This window comes from Charadrius vociferus, unplaced genomic scaffold (assembly GCF_000708025.1).
Source record: "Charadrius vociferus isolate BGI_N301 unplaced genomic scaffold, ASM70802v2 scaffold142, whole genome shotgun sequence".
Taxonomy (NCBI): Eukaryota; Metazoa; Chordata; class Aves; order Charadriiformes; family Charadriidae; genus Charadrius; species Charadrius vociferus.
Window position 1 is genome coordinate 420,962 of NW_009647025.1, and position 26,495 is coordinate 447,456.

Genomic DNA, 26,495 nt, shown 5'->3' on the forward strand with positions numbered 1-26,495 from the left:
CTCGACCTACTGGTCACACTCTTCCCTATGCAGCCCAGGATTCCATTGGCCTTTTTGGCGACAAGGGCACACTGCTGGCTCATTGACAATTTACTATCTACCAGGACCCCCAAATCCTTCTCCTCAGAGCTAGTTCCCAGCAGGTCCACCCCTAACCTATACTGCTGCCTAGCATTTTTCCTCCCCAGATGCAGGACCCAGATGCAGGTTTGGCCAATCCAGGTTTTAGTTGTTAACAAATGCATTAAATATGTGCACTGGCTGAGCAGTCTGTGTGCAGGCGGGTGCGAGATTTAATAGCCGGTGGTGCGGTGAGCTCCTGGAGCATTAATAGGGGGAATAGCCCATTCTCTCCTGATGTAAACCAGACCTGAATAGAGATAGGTAACAGTTTAGTTGTAAACGATCAAAGGTCTGGTCTCTTCTTGGCTGCGAAAGATGTTTATTGCAAAGTAGCAGTCCCATTTGTGATTCATGACAGTTCCTAGGTATGCTGGTCATTGTAACTCAACAGGGCTTGTTAATAATAGCCCTTTAAAATATCACGTTACTTATCACCTCTGTTTTCCTCCAAGGTTCATTGTTTAGTTTTGTGCTTCATAAAACTCAGAGAGGTCACCGAGTGCTCCTCAGGGGGAAATTAACTGAGTGACAGCAGCCTGCTCAGGGATTCCCTTCAGAAGCTCGAAACAAGCTACAAAGTCATTACAGTCTGGCTCAGAAAGAGGGGTAATAAGACCTATCTTTAGAAAATTTGCAGGCAGAAATCTTTGCCCATAGATCTTTTTTGTCCAAATCCAGAGTTTTGATGTTCAGCTGAACTGAACCTCTTCCAGTCCTCCATCATTGCTTTCATTATTCGACACAAGTAAATTGTTTACAGGGCAGGCAAACAGGGAACAACAGGAAAGGACCTTACACAACCGCGGCTATAGGAACATGACATAAATCATCCCCCTCAGTCAAAGAGGCTGAGGATGTCTCCGTTGCTTAAGCACACATCCACACATTAGCATTGTCTAATAAATTCACGTGAAATAGTTGTAAAGAGTTCGTGAGACAAGGCTGTTGCTTATGGCAGCCTCTGCCCACCACCTCCCCAGGGTGCAGAGCAGGAGGCAGAGGGCAGGGTGGGCATGGGAGGGCTGGTGACGGGTCTTGGGGCCACTCTCAGCTCCTCAGGCATGGGGCAGCCACATGTGAACATCTGCAAATTTGGTCTGGGCACCTCTGACTCCAAAGAGCCAACTTGTACTGCAGCCACTGGTCTGCTTCCTATTTGGGGCACAACACTATTGTTTAACTATTAGGTGTCCAAAAGAAATTTGCCCTGTTGTGTCTTCTCTGTGTTGTCTTCTACACTCCCAAAGCAGCATGCAAGTAATCATCTATATTCGGTGTAATTTGAGTAAAAAGTTCTTCAGTTGTATATATATATGAGAGAGAGGACAACATTGGTTTCATAATATTTATGGCCTCTGAAAATACTGGACAAAGGAATTATCTCCTACCCCATACTGTGTACTGATAGACTCTCAGTGACAGACTGAAAGGGCCATAATCTAAGACTATAGCTCTTGTATTTCAAGCGTGTCATATACAAAACAAAACAACAACAGAGGCCAAAAAAAAGAGAGACCAAGTTTGTTTAGAAATGGCATTTGGGAAACAAAGGTTGCGATGCATGGCTTGACAATTGACAAAGTTAATTAATTATTTGTTTGTGAGGTTTGAGCAAACACTTCGGCTGTTATTTAAGCATGCAGTGAAGGGCAAAGCCCTGGAAAGTATCTAAGTTAGATACTTTAATGAGTTGCAACATACAAAGATGCCAACCCTGGATGATATTTTAGAGCAGATAGGAGAATTTGACTTCTTTCAGAAACAAGCCCTCTTTGTCTTATGCCTGCTTTCTGCTGCCTTTGTTCCCATTTATGTGGGGATTTTTTTCCTGGGATTCACCCCCGAGCATCGCTGCTTCAGCCCCGGGGTGGCTGAGCTGAGCCAGCGGTGTGGCTGGAGCCTGGAGGAGCAGCTGAATCACACGGTTCCCAACTGGGGTGGCCATGGGACCAGTTTCAGCAGCCGGCGCAGGAGGGAACGGGGGAACTACCGGAGCGCTGTCCCCCTTGGTCCCTGCCAGGACGGCTGGGTCTACGACTCCCTGGGGACCTCTCTCGTGACTGAGGTAAGACACAGTTTGTCCAGAAAAATTACTCTTCCTTACACACCTTGAAGCAAGAAGATTGCTTTTGGTGCACAGCCTGAGCCTGACTGCTGATAAATTGTGAATATCAGAACTTGCTAGGGACTTAAGAGCAAAGATTTATATGGAAAATAGTGGGAAATGACTGCTTTTCCTGGGAGGATAACACGACAAGCTTGCCATCAATCGGACAACAGCTATTCCCATAATTCAGTATTTCAGTTACCAAATTGAGGGTAGCAACCCGTAGCCCAAACGAGGAACTGCACATTTGGGTGATAATCTAAACATACTCACATGCAATGATCAAGAAGTAGAAGACAGGGCTAAATTTGTCAGATAATGAGTTAGCAACAGCAGCGGTCTTTTCTTCCAACTTACACTACCTAAACCAGATAGTTTAGAACGTGAAAAACTGTGCAAATCAGTGCAACAGTCTAAAAGCCACTACAGTCACTACAGTGACCTGAAGCATAGGAAGGACCTCCACAGAGAACTCTTCTACTTCTTCTCCCGTCCCAAATCTGTATTAACTATACCTAAACAATACCTAGCAGATGTTTCTGTAACCTGTGCTTAAAAAACTGCAATGCTAGATACTTTACGACTTCCTCAGGCAGAATATTCATATTCCCTTGCTTCGCTATCACATTACAAAGCAATTCCACCTCACTTTCCCTTGGGACAGTGGGGTTGGGGCAGAGAAGAGCACTCCCAGTCGTCCTCTGCATCAGTCGAGCCAGCGAAACTGATCTGAGCTGATTGGTACGGCCTCAGCAAACTTGTCTGTGTTAGAAAGAGGTTAAATAAGCAGCCAGACGCATTCATGCTTCTTTCTGGGCTGAAGTCTAGTTACACCTGAATTAATATTTCCAGCTGTAGAGAAGTTAACACCAGCACGGCCTTGTCCCCTCACTGGGTGCGCGTTGGTAACCTGTTAATTGTAAATCACGAGCAAGTTACAGAGTACCGGCTCACTGCAGAGAAAAATCAACCAAATTCTGGGAGTGGTGCCAGCGCTAATGAGGAGTGGGACAGCCATCTCTTGGCTCCTCTCTGGCAGGGCTCATGGCAGCCCTGCCACCTCTCACACCTGGAACTGCTTTCATGCAGCAAAATAAAACACAGTTAGAGAGAGGCCTTGGCATCTAGGAAGGCTGGAAACAATGTTCCAAGCATCCTCCAATTTTGAAGCAGATGGGTGGGGAGGAGAGGGTGAGATTTTTCTGAACTTTCTAGTTTGTTCATTCAAAGTTCCTCTCCCTTTCTCACTCTCCTTGTGTGTCATTGTGCAATCATTTTCCAGGGTGTAACTTTTCCATGAAGTTTGGGAAAATCTGGACAAGATGTATTGCAGATGTCAGTTTGAGAGATTAGAGAGTTTCTTTTCTGGAGCCTGTTTTCTCGTTGTGTGTCATTGGTTTCCTTCCATTATCCATCCTCAGGAAGCCATGGTTTGTGTTGAATGTTCCTGCTCATCTGATTGTGGTTGCCTTTGCAGTTTAACCTGGTATGTGAGGACGCCTGGAAGCTGGACCTCTTCCAGTCGTGTGTGAATGCTGGGTTTTTTATTGGCTCCATGAGCATTGGCTACATAGCAGACAGGTAGGTAGTATGTAGACAGGTGCGAGATGAACTGTTTCCTCTGGTTATCTGCTTTCTGCACGTCACTGAACAACATTGATGATTCAAAGAGGAAATTAATGCATTTAAACCTTGATCCAAAAGGCCCATGTGTCACTTACAAAGGAGTAGATGGCGGTTCCTAAGCCCTGGCTTTCAAAGGCCGTTGTGATCCAGGCATCCATGGAAATGCCATGGTGTTGCTCCACTGTTACAGCCTCTCAGTGGCTCCATGGGGAATCTGCACATTCACAACTAAAGAGATTTTGTTTTCTTTCACAGTGGCAAACTGCAATGAGAGCTCAGAGTTTGAGATGAAATTTTAACTCACGCACCAAGAGCTATTTGCCCATCTTCATGATAAATTTGTTTCACGTTAATTTTAACAGCATCCAGATGGACATAAATCAGTTTCAAAATAGAATTGTTTTTCTCAGTTACATAAATAGAAGAAGTTGCTCCTTCTTAAATTTTCTTTGGTCCCCCTTTTTGTCAGTTGGCACTGTATGTAACTGGATCTAGACCTTATTGTCCCTCACCTTCTCTTTTCCATTACAACGTCATCATGCCATAGATCTGCCCACTGAGGTTTTTGAGGGGTTAGACTCTAAGCAAATCTAATGCTTTGTCGCTGATGTTCCTGTGGGTGTTTACCAAGTTTTTCAGTAAGATGGTAAAAGAGGCTAAGACTGGAATTTGGAGAGGTGAAGGTAACATGGGGTAAACAACCCTTCTGTAGAGTCAGTTTGTCTTGGAGAATGGGGTTTTTTCCTTGTATTCTGAGAACATACAAGAGCACTGATGGGCAATAGCTTCTTCCTCCCATGCTGATTAGGCCTCAGAATCACCTCTGTTCGACAGATATTGCCACCATTCTCTTCACTTTCCCTCTTCTCCACAGGGAAAGCTGTATGGGAAGGGGGCACAGCCATCCCCCATAGTACTTCTGCAGTGTCACAAAATAAGGATGGGACTGTGTTTGTCTCATTAGTCCCCACTCCCATGTTTCGTTGCAGGCAAACACGTTGTCAGTTAGGTTGTGTACACCACCTTTGTGGGGAAAGAGGCTGCCACAGACCCAGCTAACCCCAACCTGTCCCTCCACACAGACAAATCTGCTTGTGAAGAAGTTCACCTATGGACAGATTGGACAGACCACTTTCCAGTCCTCAATAAACCATTATCTTACTGTCAGTGAACCAGACCATGTTGGAAGCTTTCTGCTTAAAGGGATTTGTTATCAGAAGATAGTGATTTTTCAAAGTAATTCTTTCTGGCCACATCTTGTGTGAGGCTACAACTTTGGCAGAAAGCTCTCTCAGGTGAAAGACATCAAATGGCTACAGCAGTACCACAAAGATCCTACATACAATCTTCAGTCTTGGGCTGGAGTCCCCTGTCTGATTTAAGAACAAAGGTTGACATACCTATGCCAATTTTTGCTTTTCTTCACATGCATCTTGAAAGATCTTGGTTTCTTTTTTGCATCAGAAATGTATGTCAACTTCTCATCTTCTCTTTCCTTAAACTTGAATTCTTTTTTTCTGGCCAGTCTGAATTACGTCCTTTTTTCCAGAACTGATGCTTGGATAATGATGCACAGCTCATTGGGAGCAAAGGAGGGGATACATATGAGCCACTCATTCAGGCATAACAGGACATGAAACAGCAGTGAGCAGATCTCATGACCATCAGAGGCACCAATCTTCAGATCAGCTTTTCAGCACAGAGATGCAGAGATGGATTAAACAATAAATGTAACTGGCAAAGGCATTTCTTGGCAGTTTATGGCTGTGCGAGCCAACAGAAATCGGAGCTCCCAAACCCACAGCCAATTATCTCTGAAATGCTTTCTCTCCGTGACAAAATATTGAAGCATCTTTTCACCAAAGCTTATTATCAAGCAAAAGTATGAAAAGATGTGAGGGAATAGAATATCATTGCTGCTAAGATAATGCACACGCATGTCATGCATCAAGGGTTTTTCTACTGCTCTGCTTTCTGCCATCCTGCCCCAGTTCTACGTGGTCCTAAAGCACTGCAAGCACCCAAGAGCAAAACAAAATCCCATGCTTAGTGATGTGTTTAGGGCCTCAAAGTTAGTAGAGGAAATGGGGAAAAGTCCCATGAATTTTGTGTTTCCTGGATTTGAGATACCCATCCTCTTCCTGTCAGATGGCCTGAGTGCAGCTGGAGCACTGGTTTTCCCTTGCATGAGATTGCTGCAACCCACTGTACTTGGGACAACTCCTGCAAACATTTTGGGTCCTTCAGGGGAGGTTTCATAAGTTCTTTCAAAATGTACTTCTCTCTGAGGGATTAGACCTACTCATTTACTTGATCAGTCTCTGGGCACCCACCCAGGTGCTGACTTTGACATTTGAGAGTCATAACTGTCTTGGAAATGGCACGCCTGCTGCCCTAGACAGCTCCCGAGGTCTGTGCTAACATGCAGCACTTGCACCTCTGCCATTTAGAGCTGAGGCACTGGGAAAGGGCCTTTGCAGGAGAGGGCTCCTCTTGTGGTCTGATGAGGCTCTCTTGGGCTGGACTCTAAAGCAAGTAAAAAATGTCTGTATGTCAGGCTCATGACAGGAAGAAAGTTTGAGCGATGGGATCTGCTGATGTTATTGTGGAGAACAGAAGACATTTATTTTGGCTGGCATTTATTATCATGCTATTTTTGTGAGTGGACATTGACTAATTAAATGGGCTGTATAAATCATACTTCTAACTGAATATATATCTCTGTCAGCTAGAAAACAAATGCCTTTCCAGTGTTCAATTAAGCTTGTTTCTTTTGGAAACAATTTATTTCTGACTATCAGTGAGTCACAGGAAATGACAAATAACAGTGATGCACAAAACCCTCTTCAAGTCTCAATAGTCAGTCAAAGTTGATGAGAAAATAGGTGAAGTTACCGAACAAGATCCCCATTCAAAAGCTATTGCAGCTTTGAAAGATGGGCTGAAGAGCCATATCAGAGCATTTCTTGAACTCATTAGCGAAGTCATTAACCAGAAGTGAGCAACGACCCGAAAGCAGAGGTCAGAGGAGTCCCCTGAGTTTCCATTGAGATGAAAAATGTTGCAATGGGAGTAGCAGATACAGACTCCTACTCAAAACGAACAGAGAAGAGGAGGACAAGGACCATCTCCAGCCTCTTCAAACCCTTTGGTTTGCTACCCTACCCTGCCAGCAGCTGAGCATCTTTCTTCTCTTTTCTTCTTTCCCTCTGCAGGTTTGGCCGCAAACTCTGCCTCCTGGTCACAGTCCTCATCAATGCGGTCTCGGGGGTTCTCATGGCCTTTGCGCCGAGCTACACCTGGACAGTGATCTTCCGGCTGATACAGGGGCTGGTCAGCAAGGGGGGCTGGCTGACAGGCTACGTCCTCAGTTACGGCAGCTTGCAATTACACTTTCTGGGCAGGAACCCCCTATTTAGCAGCAGGGCTGACCCACGCTGGTGCCATGCCAAGAGCAGATGGTGACACTGTGCTATTTACACCCAAATTGCACCTCTTTGCTTATATGCAGGTGTTTGTGACCCAAGCTTGCACCGGCTCATAGACATCAACTGAATAATTAGGAGGCAGCTCTGAAAACTAGGGAGCATTCGTGCCTGGAAAGGCACACACGAAAAAGGAAGGACAAGGTCTAGGGACAACAACTAATTGAAAACACTGCAAAGATGTATGACACTTTTCTGGGAAAGGCAGCAAGTGGTGCTGTGAGAGATAACACTTGTATTTCACAGCCCTGGTGCCAAAACCATTTTTTGCTGTGCTGTTTCACATGCTTGGTGGGTAGGGAGGCTCTGTTCCCAAGCTCTATGGGAGGAGGGAGATGGAGGCAAGTGACAGCTGTTTATTTTATTTTCCCATTTAGTTCTTAGCTAGAAGGAGTGGGAGGAAGAAAGCAACCTTTGCCCCATGTTGATGGGCAAGGGCCTGACACCCTTGAAGGCAGGGGCCAAGTCCCCAGCTGACCGGTGGAGGAGGAAGGGTTGGGACTTTCCCTGTGATTTACACCAGAGACCCAGACCTGCTCTGCTTTCCCATCCAAATCCACACCCGTGCACCACAACACAAGGGCACGGCAAAGCACAGGGACTCCGCGTGGTTTTCGCTGGCAGGAGTTACGTTCCCCCCAGCTCCCCAAATCAATTTATTTTTGCTCCTACAACTTGTCTTTGCAGTTGCAGAATTTGTTGGCTCAAACTACCGGAGGTCAGTGGGCATCATTTACCAGCTTGCCTTCACCCTGGGACTCCTCGTCCTCACCGCTGTGGCTTACGCGCTTCCGCACTGGAGGTGGCTCCAGCTCGCGGTGACACTGCCCAGTTTCTTCTTCCTGCTCTACTATTGGTAAGTGCCCGTTCTTATAGCTCCCAGCAACACCAAGCCACAACAATGAAAACAGGGGACTGTATCAGAGAGCTGCAGCATCTCTGTAGGGATCAGCCATAGCGTTACACGTAGGATTTCCGAGACGATATTGGATGAGATCTGGCATTTTTCCGTTCCCTCTGCCCAAGGGTTTAGTCTGAATCACCGAAGAGCAAGGGACTACCTGCAACATGTTGTGATGCTTCTGTGTTTGGAGTCCTTGCCATCCATCACAAAATAGTAAATCGTTATTTCTTGAACAGTACTTGATTTACTGTGAGAAGTGAGGTTTTCTACTCATTGATTAAAATTGCCCTTTTTTTTTTAATGTAATCAACAGACTTTTGTTGACTCTTTGTTAAAAAATTGAGTGAAAATGTTCCTTAGAAAATTCCATAACCAAATCAGGGAGCAGATTCAGGATGGTCTTCTTGTTTGGTCTTTTTTTTAAAGGTTATTTTTAACATGGGAGAGCTTCAGGATCAGGCTTACAGCTCTTCTTTTTTTTATCCACAAACTATTCGCCACCTCTAAAACACATCAAGAGAATTTATCTCAGACTAATATTTCCAAACTACGATAAACTGGTTTTAACCTTAAAAAAAAAATAAAAAAAAAAAAATCAGGCTATGTTGTCATTCAAGAGGAACACAAATCAGAGTGCAATCATTGACAGCCACAGCTACCAGTGAGTTCAATGTGGCCCGTGGATATTTGACACACCATAGGATCCTAGCTTGAGAAACTCAGTTCCATTTTAATTTTCTGTGTACCAGTAACGTGCCTTCTGCTTCCCCATAGCTGTCATGCTTACGTGTGTTGCAGGTGTCTGCCTGAGTCTCCCAGGTGGCTAATAGCTCGAAAGCAAAATGAGAAAGCTATGGAAGTTATTAAGCGCATCGCCAAGGGAAATAAGAAGAAGCTACCCCTCTCTTTCCAGGTGACTGCACTGCATTTGCTGAGTATATGCAAACTTTGGGGAAAACAATGCTATGAATTTAGGATTGTTATGGGTTTAGAGTAGAGAGCAGACTGGTGATCAAAAGCACTGCAGTTCCCTAAAGCAAAGGCAAGCGAGCTTTCCTCTCTCTGACTGCCTAGGACCCTTGCAGAGCATTTATGGCTTGCAAAAATAGCCAGTAGACAAGAAAAATTCATCCTTTAAGTAGTATCAATTAACAGTAAACTCGCCAAATCTCATGACTGAAAATTCCAGAACATCCTTATTTATTTTTTGTTTTTAAATGCTGCTTCATGCCATGGAACAGTGTCACACACACGGCTGCACAGACATGAAGACTGTCTATATAAATTTTCACGTTTCTTTTCCTCAAAACATTGGAGAAGTCAATTTTTGCTCAGTTACTTAACCGGCAAATCAAAACCCTCATCCTCCCATTAATCCAGAGGAAAACATTCATTGCAGTTCTCACCACCCTCTTCCCTGCCCTCTGTAATCTCTTGTCTTTCTGTCATTTGTGCTCCCAGAATCTCAACTCTGAAGAAGAAGATGGAGAAAAGCTGAAACCTTCATTTCTAGACCTGGTTAGGACACCTCAGATCAGAAAACACACGTTCATTTTGATGTACAGTTGGTAAGGGAAGGTTCTTGCAGCCCAAATGGAGGTTTGTCATTCCCTGCCTTAAATCGTCATCATTGATTTAAGCCTGTTTTGCTCCTGACCAGCTGCAAATCTCAGTTCTTTGCATAAACTCTCTCTCAAAGGGTTTGGCTTCATTTGCACCCTGTACTCGGCACAGGTTCACGAGCTCCGTCCTCTACCAGGGGCTCATCATGCACATGGGAATAGCCGCTGGGAATATGTATCTGGATTTCCTCTATTCAGCTCTCTTCGAGTTCCCAGCCGCCTTCATCCTCATGCTAACACTGGATCGCATTGGCCGTCGCTACCCCTGGGCTGCAGCAAACATGATGACAGGTGTTGCTTGCCTCGTTACGGCGTTAGTCCCAGTCAGTGAGTCATGCAAACCTCCTCTGTAAATTGGTTCTCTCCCTGTCTCTTGGCTATTGCCCTGGAAAATGGACAACAATCCTTGCTGTGACCTGGCCCATGTCAGTACTGTGAAGGCCAATACCATGAAAGTTCACATATGTCGCCCCATCAGCATTTCTACCAGCTGATGAGAGGCTGGAGAAATGGGGTGAATTACATTTCCAAAATGGCATCAAATCAGATGGCAAGTCTGCAGGTGCTAAATCATGAAGCATGCCATGTTAAGTCCACAATTTTTGTCTGGCCTGAAATTTAGATTTGAATCAATAATTCAGGATTTTCATCCAAAGATCCCCATGTTTTCTGTTTCAAAAAAGGAAAAACGTATGGGCACACACACACACTTAAACACCATCTGGGTACAGTAAGTGTTTTCTGCCATCAACAGTGCTGCTGCCATGAATGTAGGATGTTGAGCAACCACAGTGACGGACACTTGGCTTTTGTTTAGCTGAATGTTTGCTCCAAGGCCATAATCTCAAAGCAACGTGTCCCTTAAGGGCCACTGAATGAAACATCTTTCCTTTTTCTTTTTGGAATACAACTAGACCAAAACCACAGACATAACAGTGCCAAACAACTATCAGTTCACAGGGGGACAAGGACAAAACCATAAAACGTTGCAGAAAAATGTCATAGGCAAAAAACCCAAAGTGTCCAGACAATGGAAACTGAATTTAACAGGAGCCTGGGGAGGGCAGGGGCTATGCCAGGGACCCCTGGGCTTTGCTGGGGGAGCGCAGGGGTGGTAGTCCCTCAGCCCTGCAGCCTGCGCCAGGACGTGGGTGAGCGCCTTGCACCGGGGACAGGCACGACTGGTGAAGATGCTGCTGCTGCCGACCCAGCTCAGCCCGTGGTTTAACACCCTGCCAGGCTTGGCAGCAGCACCCACCAGCAGAGACCTCAGTTCTCCCCGCTTGCCTGCATTGGCACCTCCAGCCCCGAGCTGAGCCACCTTCAGAGCCCATAGCCCAAGGTCCAACCCTTCAGAAAAGGGCTGTTTTTCACCCAGGACATCTCTGCAGGGGCAACGTGGCGGGCAGAGCCCCGTTGGGGAGGCAGGGATGGCCCTGGGACTCCCACAGCTGCAATTGCTGCGAGCTGCATGCCCCAGTGGCTGGTGTCTCGGCTCTGGGGAGGCAGACATGGGTGAATAAAATACCTCCCAGGGCTTGATGCACCCCTCAGCTGGCTGAAGAAGGGAGAAACTCAATGCTCCATGTGTGCTAATAGTTGAAACATCTGAAGTCATGATCCAAGGTCAGTTTGGGATCTAAAAGCCCATGTGGCACACAGAGGTGTCCTGGACTGACTCTACGTGCAAGGCTGGGATATTCATTTATTTGCAGCAAACATCTGTAGCTCCAGATGTGAAAGCAATTGGAGAGCACGCACTGAGAGACAGGGAGGCAATACAAACTTGTCCCAGCCTGGAAGCCATCAAAAGCCTCTGTGCAAAAGTACAGAGTATCTTGCTGATAAGCAGATATCAACTACCAAATAACGCAGCTGCCCTCCGATAAGTTTTATTGCAAGCAAGAAATGGGGTCTTGCCTAAGCTTCTGGTTAAGGTACTGGATAACCCAAACTAGTCTGTATCATTGATTTATTCTTGCTGTGACAGCAACCTAGCAAAGTCTCAAGTCTTGGTTATTTGCTTGAATCACAAGACAATTGCATTATAAATACGTATTGAGTGAAATGGAACACCATCATTGTGCTGTCCTCTTGACTTTTCATGACAGCAAACTTACTGTTTCTTTAGATTAAAGCTTTAATGTTGTTTTATGTCAAAAGCAGAAAAAAAATATAGTTTTGTATTCCAACCTTAACGTGCACAATGTCTTTCCAGCTCTTTATTGGCTTAAAATGAGTGCAGCTTGCTTGGGCAGGATGGGAATTACAATGTGCTACGAAATTATTTGTGTGGTAAATCCTGAGCTGTATCCAACATTTCTCAGGTAAGTGCACCATCTTCTATTGGTTGGTAACAGCTTTGGGAGTTTCTCTGCGAGAGGCCGCCTCAAGGCTGTGGATGCACCTGGGGATCCTGTGGCTCATGCACTGCCCTGGAAAAGGAGCTTGCATCTATAAAATACATCTTGCAAAGGTGCAGGAGAGCTGCTGGGTGATGCAGCAGAAACCCACCACCTTCCCTGGCCAAAGCGCCTTCCCCCAACACTGAGGCAGGAGGTTCCTGAGGGGACGTGTAAGAAACCTTTCCAGACACCCTCCAGGCTCCCCTTCTACTGCAGTTCAGTGAACCAGAAGTCAAATGCTCATTAGCATCTCTACTCCAATACTGGTCTAGTCTTAATGTCTTGCCTTGTCTAACTTTCTCGTGGTATTTCTCCACAGAAGAATGCTCTGTCTGTGCTCTCTTGATTATGTTCACCAAGGTGGGGGCCAGGCCTTTCTAAGCCTCAGGGCATTATGTGTCTTTTCCTTTCTGAGGCTCATGGCCCATCCCTCCTCCCATCAGCTGCAAATCCCCTGGATGGGGTGCTGACCTGCTCATCCCGGCAGCAGGGGTGGGAGAACCCTTGTGGGTCCTGCCAGGGTGCTGGGATGCAGAGCTGGACGACGCAGAGCTGGTGACATGTGTGTGGGCATGTGTGTGCACGTGTGTGTGCTTGGGCTTTGCAGGAACCTGGGAGTCCTCGTCTGCTCGTCCATGTGCGACCTTGGTGGGATCATAACACCCTTCCTTGTGTACAGACTCGCAGAGCTCTGGCATGAGCTGCCCCTGGTCGTCTTTGGTAAGAGAGCTGTGACACAGATCGGTTGGCCACAGCCTAGATTGGATGAGTTTAGTGATCTATGTCCTGCCTTTAAAAAAGATATTTAGAGAGATGTATATAAACGCTTGTACACATATAAGATACAGCTTGATAAGTCTGTTTCATCTGGGTGTTTGGAAGCTGTAGCACAGTCACCTCTTACCCTTTTCTTCAGCAGAGAGGATCCCATGTTTTTGGGACAGCTCTTTCAAGCTTTGACTGCTGAGCCCTTCCCAAGGGAGGAACGCCTTTGGGTTCTGGCCCTCTCATCTGCAGGGTGGTTACGGGATCTGAGATCTGAGCAGGGTGGCCTCATATCTCCCTACATAAGAGGGCCACTCCACCTCTTGCTGGCACCTCAGGGGGCCCATTCTGTCAAGGATCCCATGGCAATTTAGGATGGCAAAGCAGCATGTTAGCCCTAATGTTAGGGCTGTTATCCTAAAAAAGGGCTGCCTTGAACATCTGCTACTACACATATTCAAATCGGTGTGCCTGCGTGCACCGCCTGCCCTGACCATGGTCATAACAGGGTCTAAAACTAATCAGAAGGTGAAATTGGCCAGGTGGGCTGGTAGCAAACTGTCATGCATGTCCTAATCTAACCAAAAGTGGGAATGACAGCTAGCTAGTGTCACCCTAATCCCATACCAGCTGGACAATCACAGCCAAAACCTGTTTCTTTTGCATTGTGGGCACAAAGCAAGGGAGCCAGACCAGCTGTGGGTCTGTGACCCAGGATGGCTTTCTAGGCCCCAGATGCACCTCAGAAATATCAACAATTACTCTGAAAAATGAGAATTATGTAGATAAAAAAGCCAAGCATTATTATCACTTTGAGGAGTCCTTATTCAATTGTTGGGGCAGCTGTGTCTCAATGAGAACTACCAGCTCTGGAGTCCTCAACATAAGAAAGACATGGACCTGCTGGAACGTGTCCAGAGGAGAGCCACGAGGATGATCCGAGGGCTGGAGCACCTCTCCTATGAGGAGAGGCTGAGAGAGCTGGGGCTGTTCAGCCTGGAGAAGAGAAGGCTCCGGGGAGATCTTATTGCGGCCTTCCAGTACCTAAAGGGGCCTACAGGAGAGCTGGGGAAGGACTTTTTACTAGGACATGTGGTGACAGGACGAGGGGGAATGGCTATAAACTAGAAGAGGGCAGGTTTAGATTAAATATTCGGAAGAAATTTTTCACTTTGAGGGTGGTAAGGCACTGGAACAGGTTACCCAGAGAGGTTGTTGAGGCCCCATCCCTGGAGGTGTTTAAGGCCAGGCTGGACGTGGCCTTGGGCAACCTGGTCTAGTTGGAGGTGTCCCTGCCCATGGCAGGGGGGTTGGAACTCGATGATCTTTAAGGTCCTTTCCAACCTAAACCATTCTATGATTCTATGACCATTGTGTTGCCTTTGTGATCCTTGTTCTGTGTTTGCAGCTGTGATTATTTTAATCGACGGCGGCTTGGTTTTGCTCTTACCTGAGATGAAGGGAAAGGCTTTGCCTGAGACAATTGAAGATGCTGAAAATCTGCACAGGTGTGGCATTAAGCATCCTCATGCAGAGCAGAGAAACTCTCCTTTACATATGCAAAATCTGCTAAAAAACACCAAAATATTTATTGTACATCTCTGAGAATCTGTTGGGTTTTGTTGTAGACATGCAAATACAGCGGATGGCTGGTGGGTAACTCATCCTTGGTAGCAATATCAGGCTCTGGACCCTCCTGTATGATCTGACCAGAATCTACTAATACCTTAGGCAGGAGCCAGACAATAAGAGAAGGTGTGGAGGGTGGTTTCACAGGCCAACTGAAAAGCATCGATCTGGGCTTTGGTGGCTCCTTAAGCAGCACATACAGCCGCTCTGCCTTGACAAGTGTCTGTCAGCATGGGGAAATGTGTCCTCCTTGCCACAGCTGGCTGCTGCCAGCAGCCAAAGGTAGCTTTGGAGCAGGAGAGCACCTTGGCATGGCGGTATGAGCTTTTAGCAGCTCGTTCAGCCATCCTACCTGCCCAGGGAAGGTGAGGCAGAGGGACGAAGGCACGGCTCCTCAGGGAAAGGCAAGCAGGTTGATGGCATTGGAACCCTACTCAAGTTGGCTGTTGTACCTGTGCAAAGCAGAGCCGGGAAACACAACCCTTGGTCACACCATCCTCCTGAAAACTTAACAGTCCCATCTATGCATCCTTGCCTGCCAGCTGCAACCCCCATGGGCCCAGGTGTGCTCACCACCCCAGTCTCACCTCCCATATGCAGCTGTGCCAGCGAGTGGACTGCTGATGTCCCCAGAGATGCTCACATTCGATGAGGACAAAGCTGGCTGAAGCGTGGTTTTAAATTTGGGGAGCAAAGCAGGGGATGTCCTGTGATTTCAGTGCTTTCTTCTTCTGGCACAACTCGCGCCTGCTAGAGCAGCTCCCAGGGTGAGGGTACAGCTCCACAGGCACTGAAGGAGCCACTCAGATTTACTGAAGCAGATATGGAGCCAAAAGAGACTTGGCCTGGTAAAAAATGGGCTGTGGGAGGAAAACAAGCCAGCCTGGCCAGAAAGAGTTAGCAACATAGCACAGGGTAGAGCATGGAGATGTTGCCTCTGGCAAAAGTTAGGAAGTCCATACACACAACCACACCCCCAGACATTACTTTAGAAACCACCTAGAATAATAATTTTTATGGTAGGAAATGTCAGATTTGAAGTTACTAGTGCTACCATTACGATAGGATTTCCAGACAGCAAAGCAGCTGCAACGAGGCCAGAGATAGTCTCCAATTTACACCTTATTCTGCTGCTCTTCAAAATAATCTAACCTCATTTGAAAAATTGCCAGTGAGACAGCCATTAAACTTAGTTTTCAATGAATGTAAGCATATAGATTATTTGGCGGATCATGCTACTAGCCACCAGGAGCATCATCTGCCTTTTCACCTTTCCTTCCACAGGCAAGAGAGAAGCATAGAAAAAATGATTTATCTCCATGTTCTGACCTCCGAAGCTGCCCCCAAGTAAGAATCATGGAATCATTTAGGTTGGAAAAGACCTTTAAGATCACCAAGTCAACTGGTTAACCTAGCACTGCCAAGTCTACCACTAAACCACGTCCCTAAGCACCACATCTACACGTCTTTTAAATACCTTCAGGGATGGTGACTCAACCATTTCTTGGGCATCCTGTTCCAATGTTTTATAACCCTTTTGGTGAAGAAATTTTTCCTAATATGCAATCTAAACGTCCCCTGGTGCAACTTCAGGCCATTTCCTCTTGTCTTATCACTTGTGACTTAGGAGAAGAGACTGACCCCCACCTCACTACAACCTCCTTTCATGTAGTTGCAGAGAGCAAGAAGGTGCCCCCAAGTCTCCTTTTCTCCACACTGAACAAATCCAGTTTCCTCAGCTGCTCCTCTTAAGACTTGTGCTCTAGATGCTTCACCAGTTTTGTTGCCCTTCTTTGGACACTCTTCAAGGACCTCAAGGACCTGTTTTGCCCCATATCTGGCTTTCTTAGGGCAGAGGGGCAGAAGTGGGCCAGCAGAGCAGCCATAGCAAACGCAGCCCTCGATCCCACATGCAGAGGATGAGCCAGGCCAACACAGTAACCTTTTCCCCATTGCACTCTCCCAGCTGCCAGCAGTCTATGGCTTGGGGACTTCCCAAGCTAGAGGTTGTCTGCCTGCATTTCTGCTTCTGGCCCTCATGGGCCATCCTTCCACAAATTTTTCTATTTGCCTTCTGAACACATTCATGCTTCTGGCATCCCAGGACATCGGCAGTAACAACTCGTACAGTGTGAGTGGGAAACTCATGAAGGAACACTTTCTTCTGCTTGTGATAAAACTAAAAATCTCTTCGGGCTGCTCGCACCCAGCAGGAGTGCATTCATGAGCTCAGCTCACCTCCTCCCAGCTACAACTGACTCTGCACAAAAGCAAGTATATAGACAGTAACCAATTTACTGTCACAATTCCCCCTATACACCTTAAAATCTGTCAGTCTATGGCTCCTGATGCCCAGCAGGTCAGCTTTGTGAGACAGCTCCTGCTGCCCAGCAGCAAGCACCGCCACTGCAGACTACGCTTGGGGAGCCCAGGGCATCCAGAGGTCCCCCCTCTTCCCTCCCAGTTTGCTCTTCTTCTTCCAGAGAAATAAGTACAAAAAAAAAAAGTACTTCTAAGCCCAGTCTGGATTTAAGCTTTGGTATCCTAGAATTTGACCGGATATTAAGCAAGCTGGAAGACAAAAAGGAAGGGAAAAAGGAGCTGGAGGCAGCAAAGCCTCATGATGTGGGAGGCTGTGTGCAACTACAACATCATTAGGCACCAGTGACAGAGCAGGGGGAGAAAACCCCATCACAGATAGCCACTGTGAGTGGCATGAACAATAAGAGGACACAGTGCCCTGCACTTTAAAGCAAATTCATGTTTGTGTTTATGCATGATTGTTTTCCTAATGCCATGAGTTTGGGGTTTTGCACAGACAAACTTTGAAATAGCTGTAAGGGACAAAGACTGAGGCAGGGGGAGGAGGGAAGATGAGCCAAATAAAGGATACGGCTTTCTGAGTAAGTCTCCCTCAATAACATGCAGGAAAATCATTGCTCTAGTGGTTTTGAAGGTTGAAAGGTCCTCTCCACAGCTCTTAGGAAGCACTTAAAGTGTGATTCACATCATAGTCATCAACTTGTGCATATTCTCTGGATTTGGGTTTGCCTCCTGACCAGTCCCAGTTCTGGGAAGAGGCCCAGCTTCTTCGTGTTTTAAAACATTTACAGAATGTAGGATGACACAGTGCCATACAGTAGGGATAGGATTGGAGGAAGTTGCAAATCAAATCTAGCACATGCATTGTTTTGATCACGCAATAAACAGGGGAGCTGGAAACAACATGAGCTTTGTACTAGCCTGTAGGATGTGATTTTCTGCCAATTCGTAGAATGGTTTAAGTTGAAAAGGACCTTGAAGTGATCATCAAGTTCCAACCCCCCTGCCATGGGCAGGGACACCTCCAACTAGACCAGGTTGCCTAAGGCCACGTCCAGCCTGACGTCCTGGCCACCTCCAGGGATAGGGCCTCAACAACCTCTCTGGGCAACCTGTTCCAGTGCCTTACCACCCTCAAAGTGAAAAATTTCTTCCGAATATTTAATCTAAACCTGCCCTCTTCTATTTTATAGCCATTCCCCCTCGTCCTGTCACCACATGCCCTAGTAAAAAGTCCTTCCCCAGCTCTCCTGTAGGCCCCTTTAGGTACTGGAAGGCCGCAATAAGATCTCCCTGGAGCCTTCTCTTCTCCAGGCTGAACAGCCCCAGCTCTCTCAGCCTCTCCTCATAGGAGAGGTGCTCCAGCCCTCGGATCATCCTCGTGGCTCTCCTCTGGACACGTTCCAGCAGGTCCATGTCTTTCTTATGTTGAGGACTCCAGAGCTGGATGCAGTACTCCAGGTGGGGTCTCACCAGAGTGGAGTAGAGGGGCAAAATCATCTCCCTTGTCCTGCTGGCCATGCTTCTTTTGATACAGCCCAGGATACGGTTGGCCTTCTGGGCTGCAATTGCACATTGCTGGCTCATGCTGAGCTTCTGGTCAATCAGCACACACGGGTCCTTCTCTTCAGGGCTGCTCTCCAGCCATTCCCTGCCAAGCCTGTTTTGTGCTTGGGATTGCCCTGACCCAGATGTAGGACCTTGCACTTGGCCTTGTTGAACTTCATGAGGTTGGGTTGGGCCCATCTCTGTGCATTAATGTTGTAAATTGTACCAAGACGGCATGAGGTTTCTAGTCATCTCAGCTCCATAACAGAAGTAAACCTCTGTTTTATTATGCTGCCCCTGCAAAACAATAAAGTCCAACTTCGTGGAGGCTTATAAAGTTTAGTTGGGGTGGACCCCACTATCACCAAGTTAAGATCTGCCCCATGTTGAGGTCCACACGGCTGGTACAAAGAGTTCCCAGCTCTGAAACATATTTATATTATAGCGTACAGGCAGGGGAGCAGCTTGGCACCAATAGGGACAATCGAATCGGAAACCCCCAACATTGTAAATAAAGGATAGGCAGACAAAAAAAAGAGGCAAGACAGGAGAGAGTATTTATTCCAGTTTGCCTTTCCATGCTAGTTTCTTAAAGCAGGCTACCCAGAGAGAGTTATGCCTTCTTCAGTCACGTGCTACTTCAGTTGTTTGGACATGGAGATAGATCTTTCTGGCCTTTGGAGCACTTTGCCTGCAAGAATAATAAAACATGAGCAGCAAACCAGGAATAGTGTTCAACTTAACTTCAAGTCCATCACTTGCCCTGCCTCTTCCCCAGAGAAAATGAGCAGTTAATCCTCAAATCCTTTAGATTTGCTCTGGCTCCTCAGTACATACTGGTGCTTCACTCACCACATGAGTAGCAGCTATCAAGAACGCCCTTTTCTGTTCCACAAGATCAGTTAGGGTTTTTATGCACAAAACCCATTTATAATAGTGGTGCAGCAGGTTTGATAGACTAGTGCAGCTATTCACAGGACAGTAAAGGCCTATGCTTTTTGTTTTCAGATGCGTAGGTAGACAAGCAGTAAAAAGAAAATCCCTCCAGCTAGAGTCTGAGAATTAACTAGCAACTTCTTGGAAGCATGGGAGGCAGCCATGTAACCCCTGGGCTTCCCCAAGGAGCTCTGGGCAGGGATTTTACACAATTTCAAGTGAAAACTGCTAATAGTACATCATCCTGACTCACCGGTGAAAGTTTTCAACATCCTCAACAGTCTCAGGCAAAACTCTTCCTTTAGTTTCAGGCAGAAGCAACACCAATCCACCCGCAATCAAACCAAGGACAGCTTCAAATCAAACAGATGCACAAAGAGCCTGTTAGCATATACCCATTTCCAGCATATACACAACTTTCTACTGCCTGGCACAAAAGGACTCAAATGGCATTTTATTTTGTTCTTCATACAAAACGTGCACATTAAGGCTCTATATGCAAAACCAGCATACCACCTCTGGAAGATGTGGCAGCCACGTGGAGACAGCAATAAGTCAAGTTCAATTGTGAATTTTGCACTGGACTACAACATCTCAGGCTGGACAGACAACTGTAAAGAGGAAAGAATCCTTTCTAGTCTGACCGTTTGTCAGCCAACTGATTCAATTTTTCTGCTATTTACATAACAAGATTTAGAAAATACATACACAAAGTATTCTCTCCTATGCAATGGGATTAACTTCTCCCCAGATAATTTCTTTTACTCACTTTGTACACATTTGGTGTCTATATTTTAAGTCTACCAAGCACCCTCCCACACATGTTTTCTGTTAAAAACTGCATGTTGCCATTTGAGACATTTTTCTATAAATAGTGTGCTGATCTAAAGGTTCAGAAAAGTTTTGCAAACCCTGACCTGAGAGTTCAGGTCACTAGTCTGCAAACACTCATCTTGCATTTATTTACCAACCTCTTTCTAAAATGCTGGAGAACAGCCATTTAACAGACTGTCAGAAAAGCTGAAGTATAACAGCCACACTTGTACACCATTAAACAGGCAATTATATTAAATTCTAGGGTTTTGGCTCCTGGACTGAGGAAAAATACCTCACAGGAGAGCAGTAATTGACCAGATTTGAATTCATCAAGATATTAGTCTCTTCAAAACATTAGAACATTGCTCAGCTCTTTGCCATCTGTTGAACGTGTATTCACCTCTGGCTTCCTTTAAAATGCAAGGAACAATCATAAGGCCAAAGGAGACGTGAATGCATAAACAAGATCCAGGTTGTTATAAACTGAAGGCGATGGCTTTTGTAGATGGGAAGGGGCTTCTGCTGAATTTGAGGCAACTGCCTCAACTGCTTTTCCCTCCTTTTGAAACTGGGGCATAAGGTGGCACTTACTGAAGACTATCAGTGGCAGATCATGCCAGACTTCCACCAGTCTGTAGACAATGAATGGGACAATGACTCCACCAACATCGCACAAGGAAGAGCAGACCATCACCCCAAGGTTCCTGGTTCAACAGCAAAGGGATCACGTTAGCGTCACAGTACTGTGGATGGAAGGGCACGGATCACAGTTCTGACCCTTGCACAGGCCATGCAGCTCAGCAGACCACAAAATGACAAAATAGTTTGCAAAGTCCTAGTTTTCCACTGGTGGGCCAATCCAGGAGTTATTTAGACCTAAGTGTTGCAAGAATAAAAGGTTTAGCAAATAGGATCAGGAGAGTATATCTGTATTTTCACAGGTGTAACCAAATTCCTAAGGTTAAAGATAAAGGCGAATCAGGCCCAAAGTCTCTGTGGGGAGTCTCTGGATACAGTAAAAGTGTAAAAGCATTAGTTTCAGTGCATCTGAGGTGACCTAGTGCAAGAGGTGGCAAACAATTCTTCTGTTTGTCATATACCATTAATAAAATTTAAAACTTCACTATATTCATTATGGATAGAGAATAAGAATAATAGGGTCTCATAATTTCATATGTTGTGTAGCTTCATACAATCAGTGTCTCCCCAGTGAAGAAAGTAGGAGTAAGATTCATCTGGTCAGTGCAAACATCGTCTCTGCAGGCCACGGCCTACAGTCACTGGGTAGAAAGAAGAAACTTTGAAGAAGAATTAACTCCCAGGATGTAGACTTTTCTGCAGCGCACATATCTATTTCTGAGCCATTCACTCTGCAACACACCTACAGATAGGGAAAAAATCCAGTCCGAAGGTGAAGGGCTTGAGTTAACACACATTCTCCGGAGTAGACTCCACTCTGGACTGATCCATTTAAAAGTTATTTTGTTTGAAACAAAATGCAAATCCAAGAACTATGTGGGACTTTAGAACCCTCATCCACCCTGGTTGTCTCCACTTTTACCTTTATTTCAGTCACGTGAGTTTTTATCTGCTTTAAAGTACGTTTGCTGTCTTCATGCATTTAAAGCATTTTACTTATGCTCCACCTACTTTATGTTCAACAGCACCTGTGTAGTTCTGAAGCATTTGAGGATAACTCAGTTTAGCATAAAATGTAACTACTCATTATGTCCCTGAGTAATGGACTCAACTATTTGTTTCTAGGCCAAATGCCAATGGGGAGGAGGATGCACCTACCTGATGTACGTCGGATACAGTTCAGTGTTTACAAAGCAAACCATCTCAAAAGCCATTGTGATTCCCATTCTCCCGATGCAAGCAGCAATCACTTTTAGCCAATGTATGTCTGCAAATAAAATGCATTCAACACCTTTAGAAGTATCCCAGCAATTGAGCAGGAGTTAGTTAATACACCAGCATTGTTTTAGGGGGGACCTCTGATCCCATCTCACTTGGCATTTTTAAGGGGCTTTGTTTCACCTGTGTGATTGAGGGAATGGGAACAGCCAGCACCGCATGAGCTGTGTCATGGGGACACTCCCAGAACGGCACAGGGGACTCCAGATGCTTTGAGATTTATTATTGTCAGTGCTACAAATCAACCTCATTATACTTCTGCAGCAGGAGGACCGCTACTAAAATCAGGGAGGCAGCACCCTACAGCAGGTGTGGGTTTGCAGACCTGGGGGCTGGACCCCGAGCAAAGGAAGGGAGAGGTGGGTGCTGTTCCCAGGGGGCAACACCGGTGTACGAAGCCACCACGTGGCCCCATGCAGGCGACTCACCTTCTGGGATCAGGGCCGTGACAAGGCAGGCGGCCCCAGCCACCAGGTTTGCCGCAGCCCAGGGGTAACGACGGCCAACGCGGTCGATGGTGACAATGATGAAGAAGGCAGCTGGGAACTCAACAAGCGCAGAATAGAGGAAATCCAGATACATGTTCCCAGCAGCTACTCCCATGTGCATGATGAGCCCCTGGTAGAGGACGGAGCTTGTGAACCTAGGCAAAGAGCATCCCAGCTTCGTTAGTCAGGGGACCGAGGTCTGTGTCCTGCTGAAGCCTTTGTAACCAGAGCTCCAAAAACAGCTCTCCAACATTATCTTCTTACCAGTTGTACATCAAAATGAATGTGTTTTTTCTCATCTGTGGTGTCCTGACAAGGTCGATGAGGGAAGGACTCTGCTTTCCGCCATCTTCCTCTTCAAATTTCACGTCCTGCAGAAGAGCCAGTACAAAGTATGGTAAGTTTCTGCTGGGAGGAACTGATGGAAGGGATTATCAAGATGCTTGCTTACATGCACAAGCAAACCCTGAGCTCACCTCAAAATGGGAAGGCATCTTTTTCCGATTTTTTTTAGCCATATCACTGACAATTTTCATAGCTTTGTCATTTTTTCCTTGAGAGATCAACCACCTGGGAGACTCTGGGAGGCACCTACAATGTGAGTGGATGCTATTATATACCAAAACATAAAGCTCACATCATGCTTCTTTGTTTGGTTTTTTTTGTGTGTGTTTCTCCATTGCCCCCTCCCCGCCCCCCATCAGGAAAAGTAGTATATCCTGCTCCTGAAATGGGAAGAGCAGCAGTTGTGGTAGAGGCTTTAGTCAGAGATGAGTTTATTAAAGATAAATCAGGGAAGGGATTTGAACAAGAGCAGTGCTATCATTTTATTCAGCCTGTTCACCACAAACTGTGGCACTGGGAGTATTTTCCAGTTGTGCCATCACAGGTTAAGAAGAAGTAAACAAGCTAGAACTGGCTTACCAATTCATAAAAATGGACAATGAATCTCTTTCTACTATTTCTATCCTCTGGACCCATCCAGACAAGTTTCAAATCAAAGCACTCAAACTGAAAAATATCAATCAAAGAAAGGAGAGAATTCAAAATAAAGGTGAACCCCCATGCCTTCTTTTGGTCGGACCACACAAAGCTGCAACTTTCCTTCCTTAAACAAACACGTAAATAACCTGTTACAATCATGTTAGCATTCATCAGTCTCACAATAACCATCTTTTCAGTGTAGAATCCACTAAACTATGTCAAGGCATTTCTTTTCCTTTATGGAATGCTTAGTGAAGATAATATAAACCACTCTCCCCAAGTGTTTTTCAAAGTGGTCTTTCTTTTAAACAGAGGTCAGGGCAGCACACAGGCTAAGATGCAATGAAGTCTCAGTTGCTGAGGGGCTCTATTTCCCTCTGCTTTTATGCTGTGTCTCTTCTTTGCACACACAACCGAAAAGCAGCGCCAAATCTCCCTCAGTATCAAGCCCTGGGAGGGAAAAGCAGCTGTTTTTTTGGGTGGTGGGCAGAGGTACAACAAAAGCCCATTTACCAGTAGTAGAGCAGGAAGAAGCAGCTTGGCAGGGTGACGGTGAGCTGCAGCCACCGCCAGTGAGGGATGGCATAAGCGATGGCATCAAAGACCAGGAGCCCAACGGAGAAGGCCGTCTGGTAGAGGATGCCCACCATCCTCCGGTACTGTGGACCGACAACTTCTGTCACTGCAAACGTGTACAGAGAAAGGTGAATGAGAGCTCAGCCATTACTGCTCAGCACAGCAGTAACTTGCTCTGCGGGGATGCTGGAAGACCAATGCTGCGTTAATGACCTAAAGAAACTGTCTCGGTAATTCGGTAATCCTGGGCTTCCTGGAATAAAGCCTCAGGACTAAAATCCCCTGGTGCTCGCAGAGGAACATTTGCTTATCTGTCATCCAAGCCCTCAGCAGAGGAGAAAACACTGCTCCTGCTCTTACACTGGCCTAAGGCATCCAGTGCTGTCCTCTGTCGTGGAAATCTCCGAGTAAATCAAACATTCCTCGAAGTGCACAGATGGATATTGTTATAAAAATCTAACGCCAACATATGTAATGTCTCCAACCCAATAACAAAACATCATATTTTATTTTTTAAGTGCAGCCTTTCAGCCTGCATCTCACTCTGTGTATATAAGAAATGCTTGTACCACAGGATGGCATACAGCTGCCTGGACGGGATGGCTTCACCACTCATCTGTGTTTTGCAACTGCACATCACAGGACAGACCCACAGGTTAAGTCTTGTTGATACAGAGCTAAAAGTAACAATTCCAGCAGGCAGGCACAAGCACACTCAAAATTTTGCATCCGGTTGTGTGATTTCAAGAAAGCACACAAATTAAAAAAAGAACAGAAAGCGGTTATTTAGCAGCTGAAGGAAGTACTGTGTTTTGGGGCCACGAATTAGTTAATACTGCTTGGCCAAACGATGCACAAAGATAGCTCCTCAGGCTCAGTAGGACTGAGCCAAAAGTAACTGAAGGGTAGAGAAGTATCCTAGGAGAGCACGACAAGGTTGCTCTGTCCTTGTATCCTTCCCTGGGCATTCAGAATTGGCCACCCTTAGCAAGAGGATACAAGTTTAAAGGGGCTTTGGGGCTGACTCTGGGTGACTTCTCTCTCACGGAAGAGTTTCAAGGAGAATCCAGAAGTAACGAGGTGTAACTGAGTGAAAATATCAGGATAGGGCAAGTCATTGTCCTGATAGGGATTTTATGCTCAAAAATGGCATAAAGATCCCCAGAAGAGGTGATGGAGAATTCATTTCTGCACAGAAATGATTTAAGAGGCCAAGCAGGCATCTAGAATATGCACAGGAAGGAACAATCGTGTCTTGGCAGAAGATGGTCTGGACTGCGGGGTAGATGTTTTTGTTTTATTTATACCAAACATCTGGACAACTGCATTAGCAAGATGTCCCCACTAAAAGACTTAACAGAAGTTTAGGGTGTTAACATTTACAATTTTTTCCACTATCACAGTGAACTAGATCACTCTGAGCTATTTGGTAGAGCCACCTGACATTTTAATCCAGATAAGGGTCTATTGGGCAGCATTTAAAATATTTAATTTGCTGCTTTGGTGATGACTTGGTTTTGGGTATTTTTGACAAGACCCTGAACTCCACACCAGAGAAGCCCAAGAATTCCCAGACAGCTCCACACACACCAGAAAGTGGTCCTGAGCTGGCCCCAACCCTGCCGCCACGGAGCCGTGCTTCACCACCAGACCCGATCTATGCAAAGCACTTAGAGAGGCATCAGCTCAGTCCGACTCCTCGCATCGCTCCACAATCCCCCGGGTTGGCCACCACTCAGACAAGTACACAGATACCCAAACAGTTTGTCTTTTTCTCAGCAAGTACATGCTGTTCTTCAGTTATTTTTAGGCTGTAAAGCCTCTGTTTGCCCTTTAATGATCTTTGTGTCATAAAAATGCCTCCAATGTTCCCCGCCCTCTGCCTACTTCTTTAATGGCCTGCTCTCTCATCACCCCGTCTGCGACTGGGCTGGAGCGGCTGTGGTCTGCCCCAGGGCCATCGCCTTCCCCAGCCAGTGACAGAGGGGAGGGAGAGGAGCTCAGATGTCCACATGGGAGCTGCACCACAGGGGAAAGCCTATCTTGAAGTAACAGTCCTCATATACCACTGCTTGCCTGAGCTTTGAAGGCTACTGTTGCTTCTCCCTAATGACAGTGTTTGAAAAATATCCTGAGAAGTCAAAGAGGAAGAAAGCTCCTTGATAAAACACCATGAGAGGCATTTTTAAAATAGTTTTTGTTCAAGGTTTTGGGTTTTTTGTTGTGGGTTGGTATCCCATCC

At 46.0% G+C, this 26,495-nt stretch overlaps 2 protein-coding genes across 2 annotated transcripts in view; one reads left to right on the top strand and one right to left on the bottom strand.

Annotated features, from left to right (window-relative positions):
* Positions 1–1,828: 1,828 nt before the first annotated feature.
* On the top strand, positions 1,829–16,017 carry SLC22A2 (solute carrier family 22 (organic cation transporter), member 2). The gene is made up of 11 exons (XM_009895534.1): positions 1,829–2,188; positions 3,708–3,811; positions 7,072–7,226; positions 8,029–8,197; positions 9,044–9,158; positions 9,707–9,813; positions 9,980–10,194; positions 12,086–12,194; positions 12,880–12,992; positions 14,446–14,545; positions 15,951–16,017. Exons 1-11 carry the CDS (start codon positions 1,829–1,831, stop codon positions 16,015–16,017), a joined length of 1,614 nt encoding a protein of 537 aa, XP_009893836.1.
* Positions 16,018–19,088: 3,071 nt separating this feature from the next.
* The window catches only part of LOC104295736 (solute carrier family 22 member 2-like), an 11,510-nt gene continuing 4,103 nt past the window's right edge, over positions 19,089–26,495 (bottom strand). Inside the window, exons 4-11 of the mRNA XM_009895515.1 lie at positions 24,191–24,359; positions 23,170–23,284; positions 22,958–23,064; positions 22,634–22,848; positions 22,086–22,194; positions 20,880–20,992; positions 19,726–19,825; positions 19,089–19,227 (exon numbers count right to left, since the gene is read on the bottom strand). Coding sequence (XP_009893817.1) covers positions 19,161–19,227; positions 19,726–19,825; positions 20,880–20,992; positions 22,086–22,194; positions 22,634–22,848; positions 22,958–23,064; positions 23,170–23,284; positions 24,191–24,359 — 995 coding nt within the window. The 3' untranslated portion in view covers positions 19,089–19,160. The remainder of the gene's footprint in view (positions 19,228–19,725; positions 19,826–20,879; positions 20,993–22,085; positions 22,195–22,633; positions 22,849–22,957; positions 23,065–23,169; positions 23,285–24,190; positions 24,360–26,495) is intronic.

What these genes read in the sequence shown, in the direction of transcription:
- SLC22A2 (XM_009895534.1), top strand. Translation starts at nt 1,829, where the DNA reads ATGCCAACCCTGGATGATATTTTAGAGCAGATAGGAGAATTTGACTTC. An exon ending in TTCTTCCTGCTCTACTATTG is followed by an intron (nt 8,198 to 9,043) that starts GTAAGTGCCCGT and finishes CGTGTGTTGCAG; the next exon opens with GTGTCTGCCTGAGTCTCCCA. An exon ending in AGCTACCCCTCTCTTTCCAG is followed by an intron (nt 9,159 to 9,706) that starts GTGACTGCACTG and finishes TTGTGCTCCCAG; the next exon opens with AATCTCAACTCTGAAGAAGA.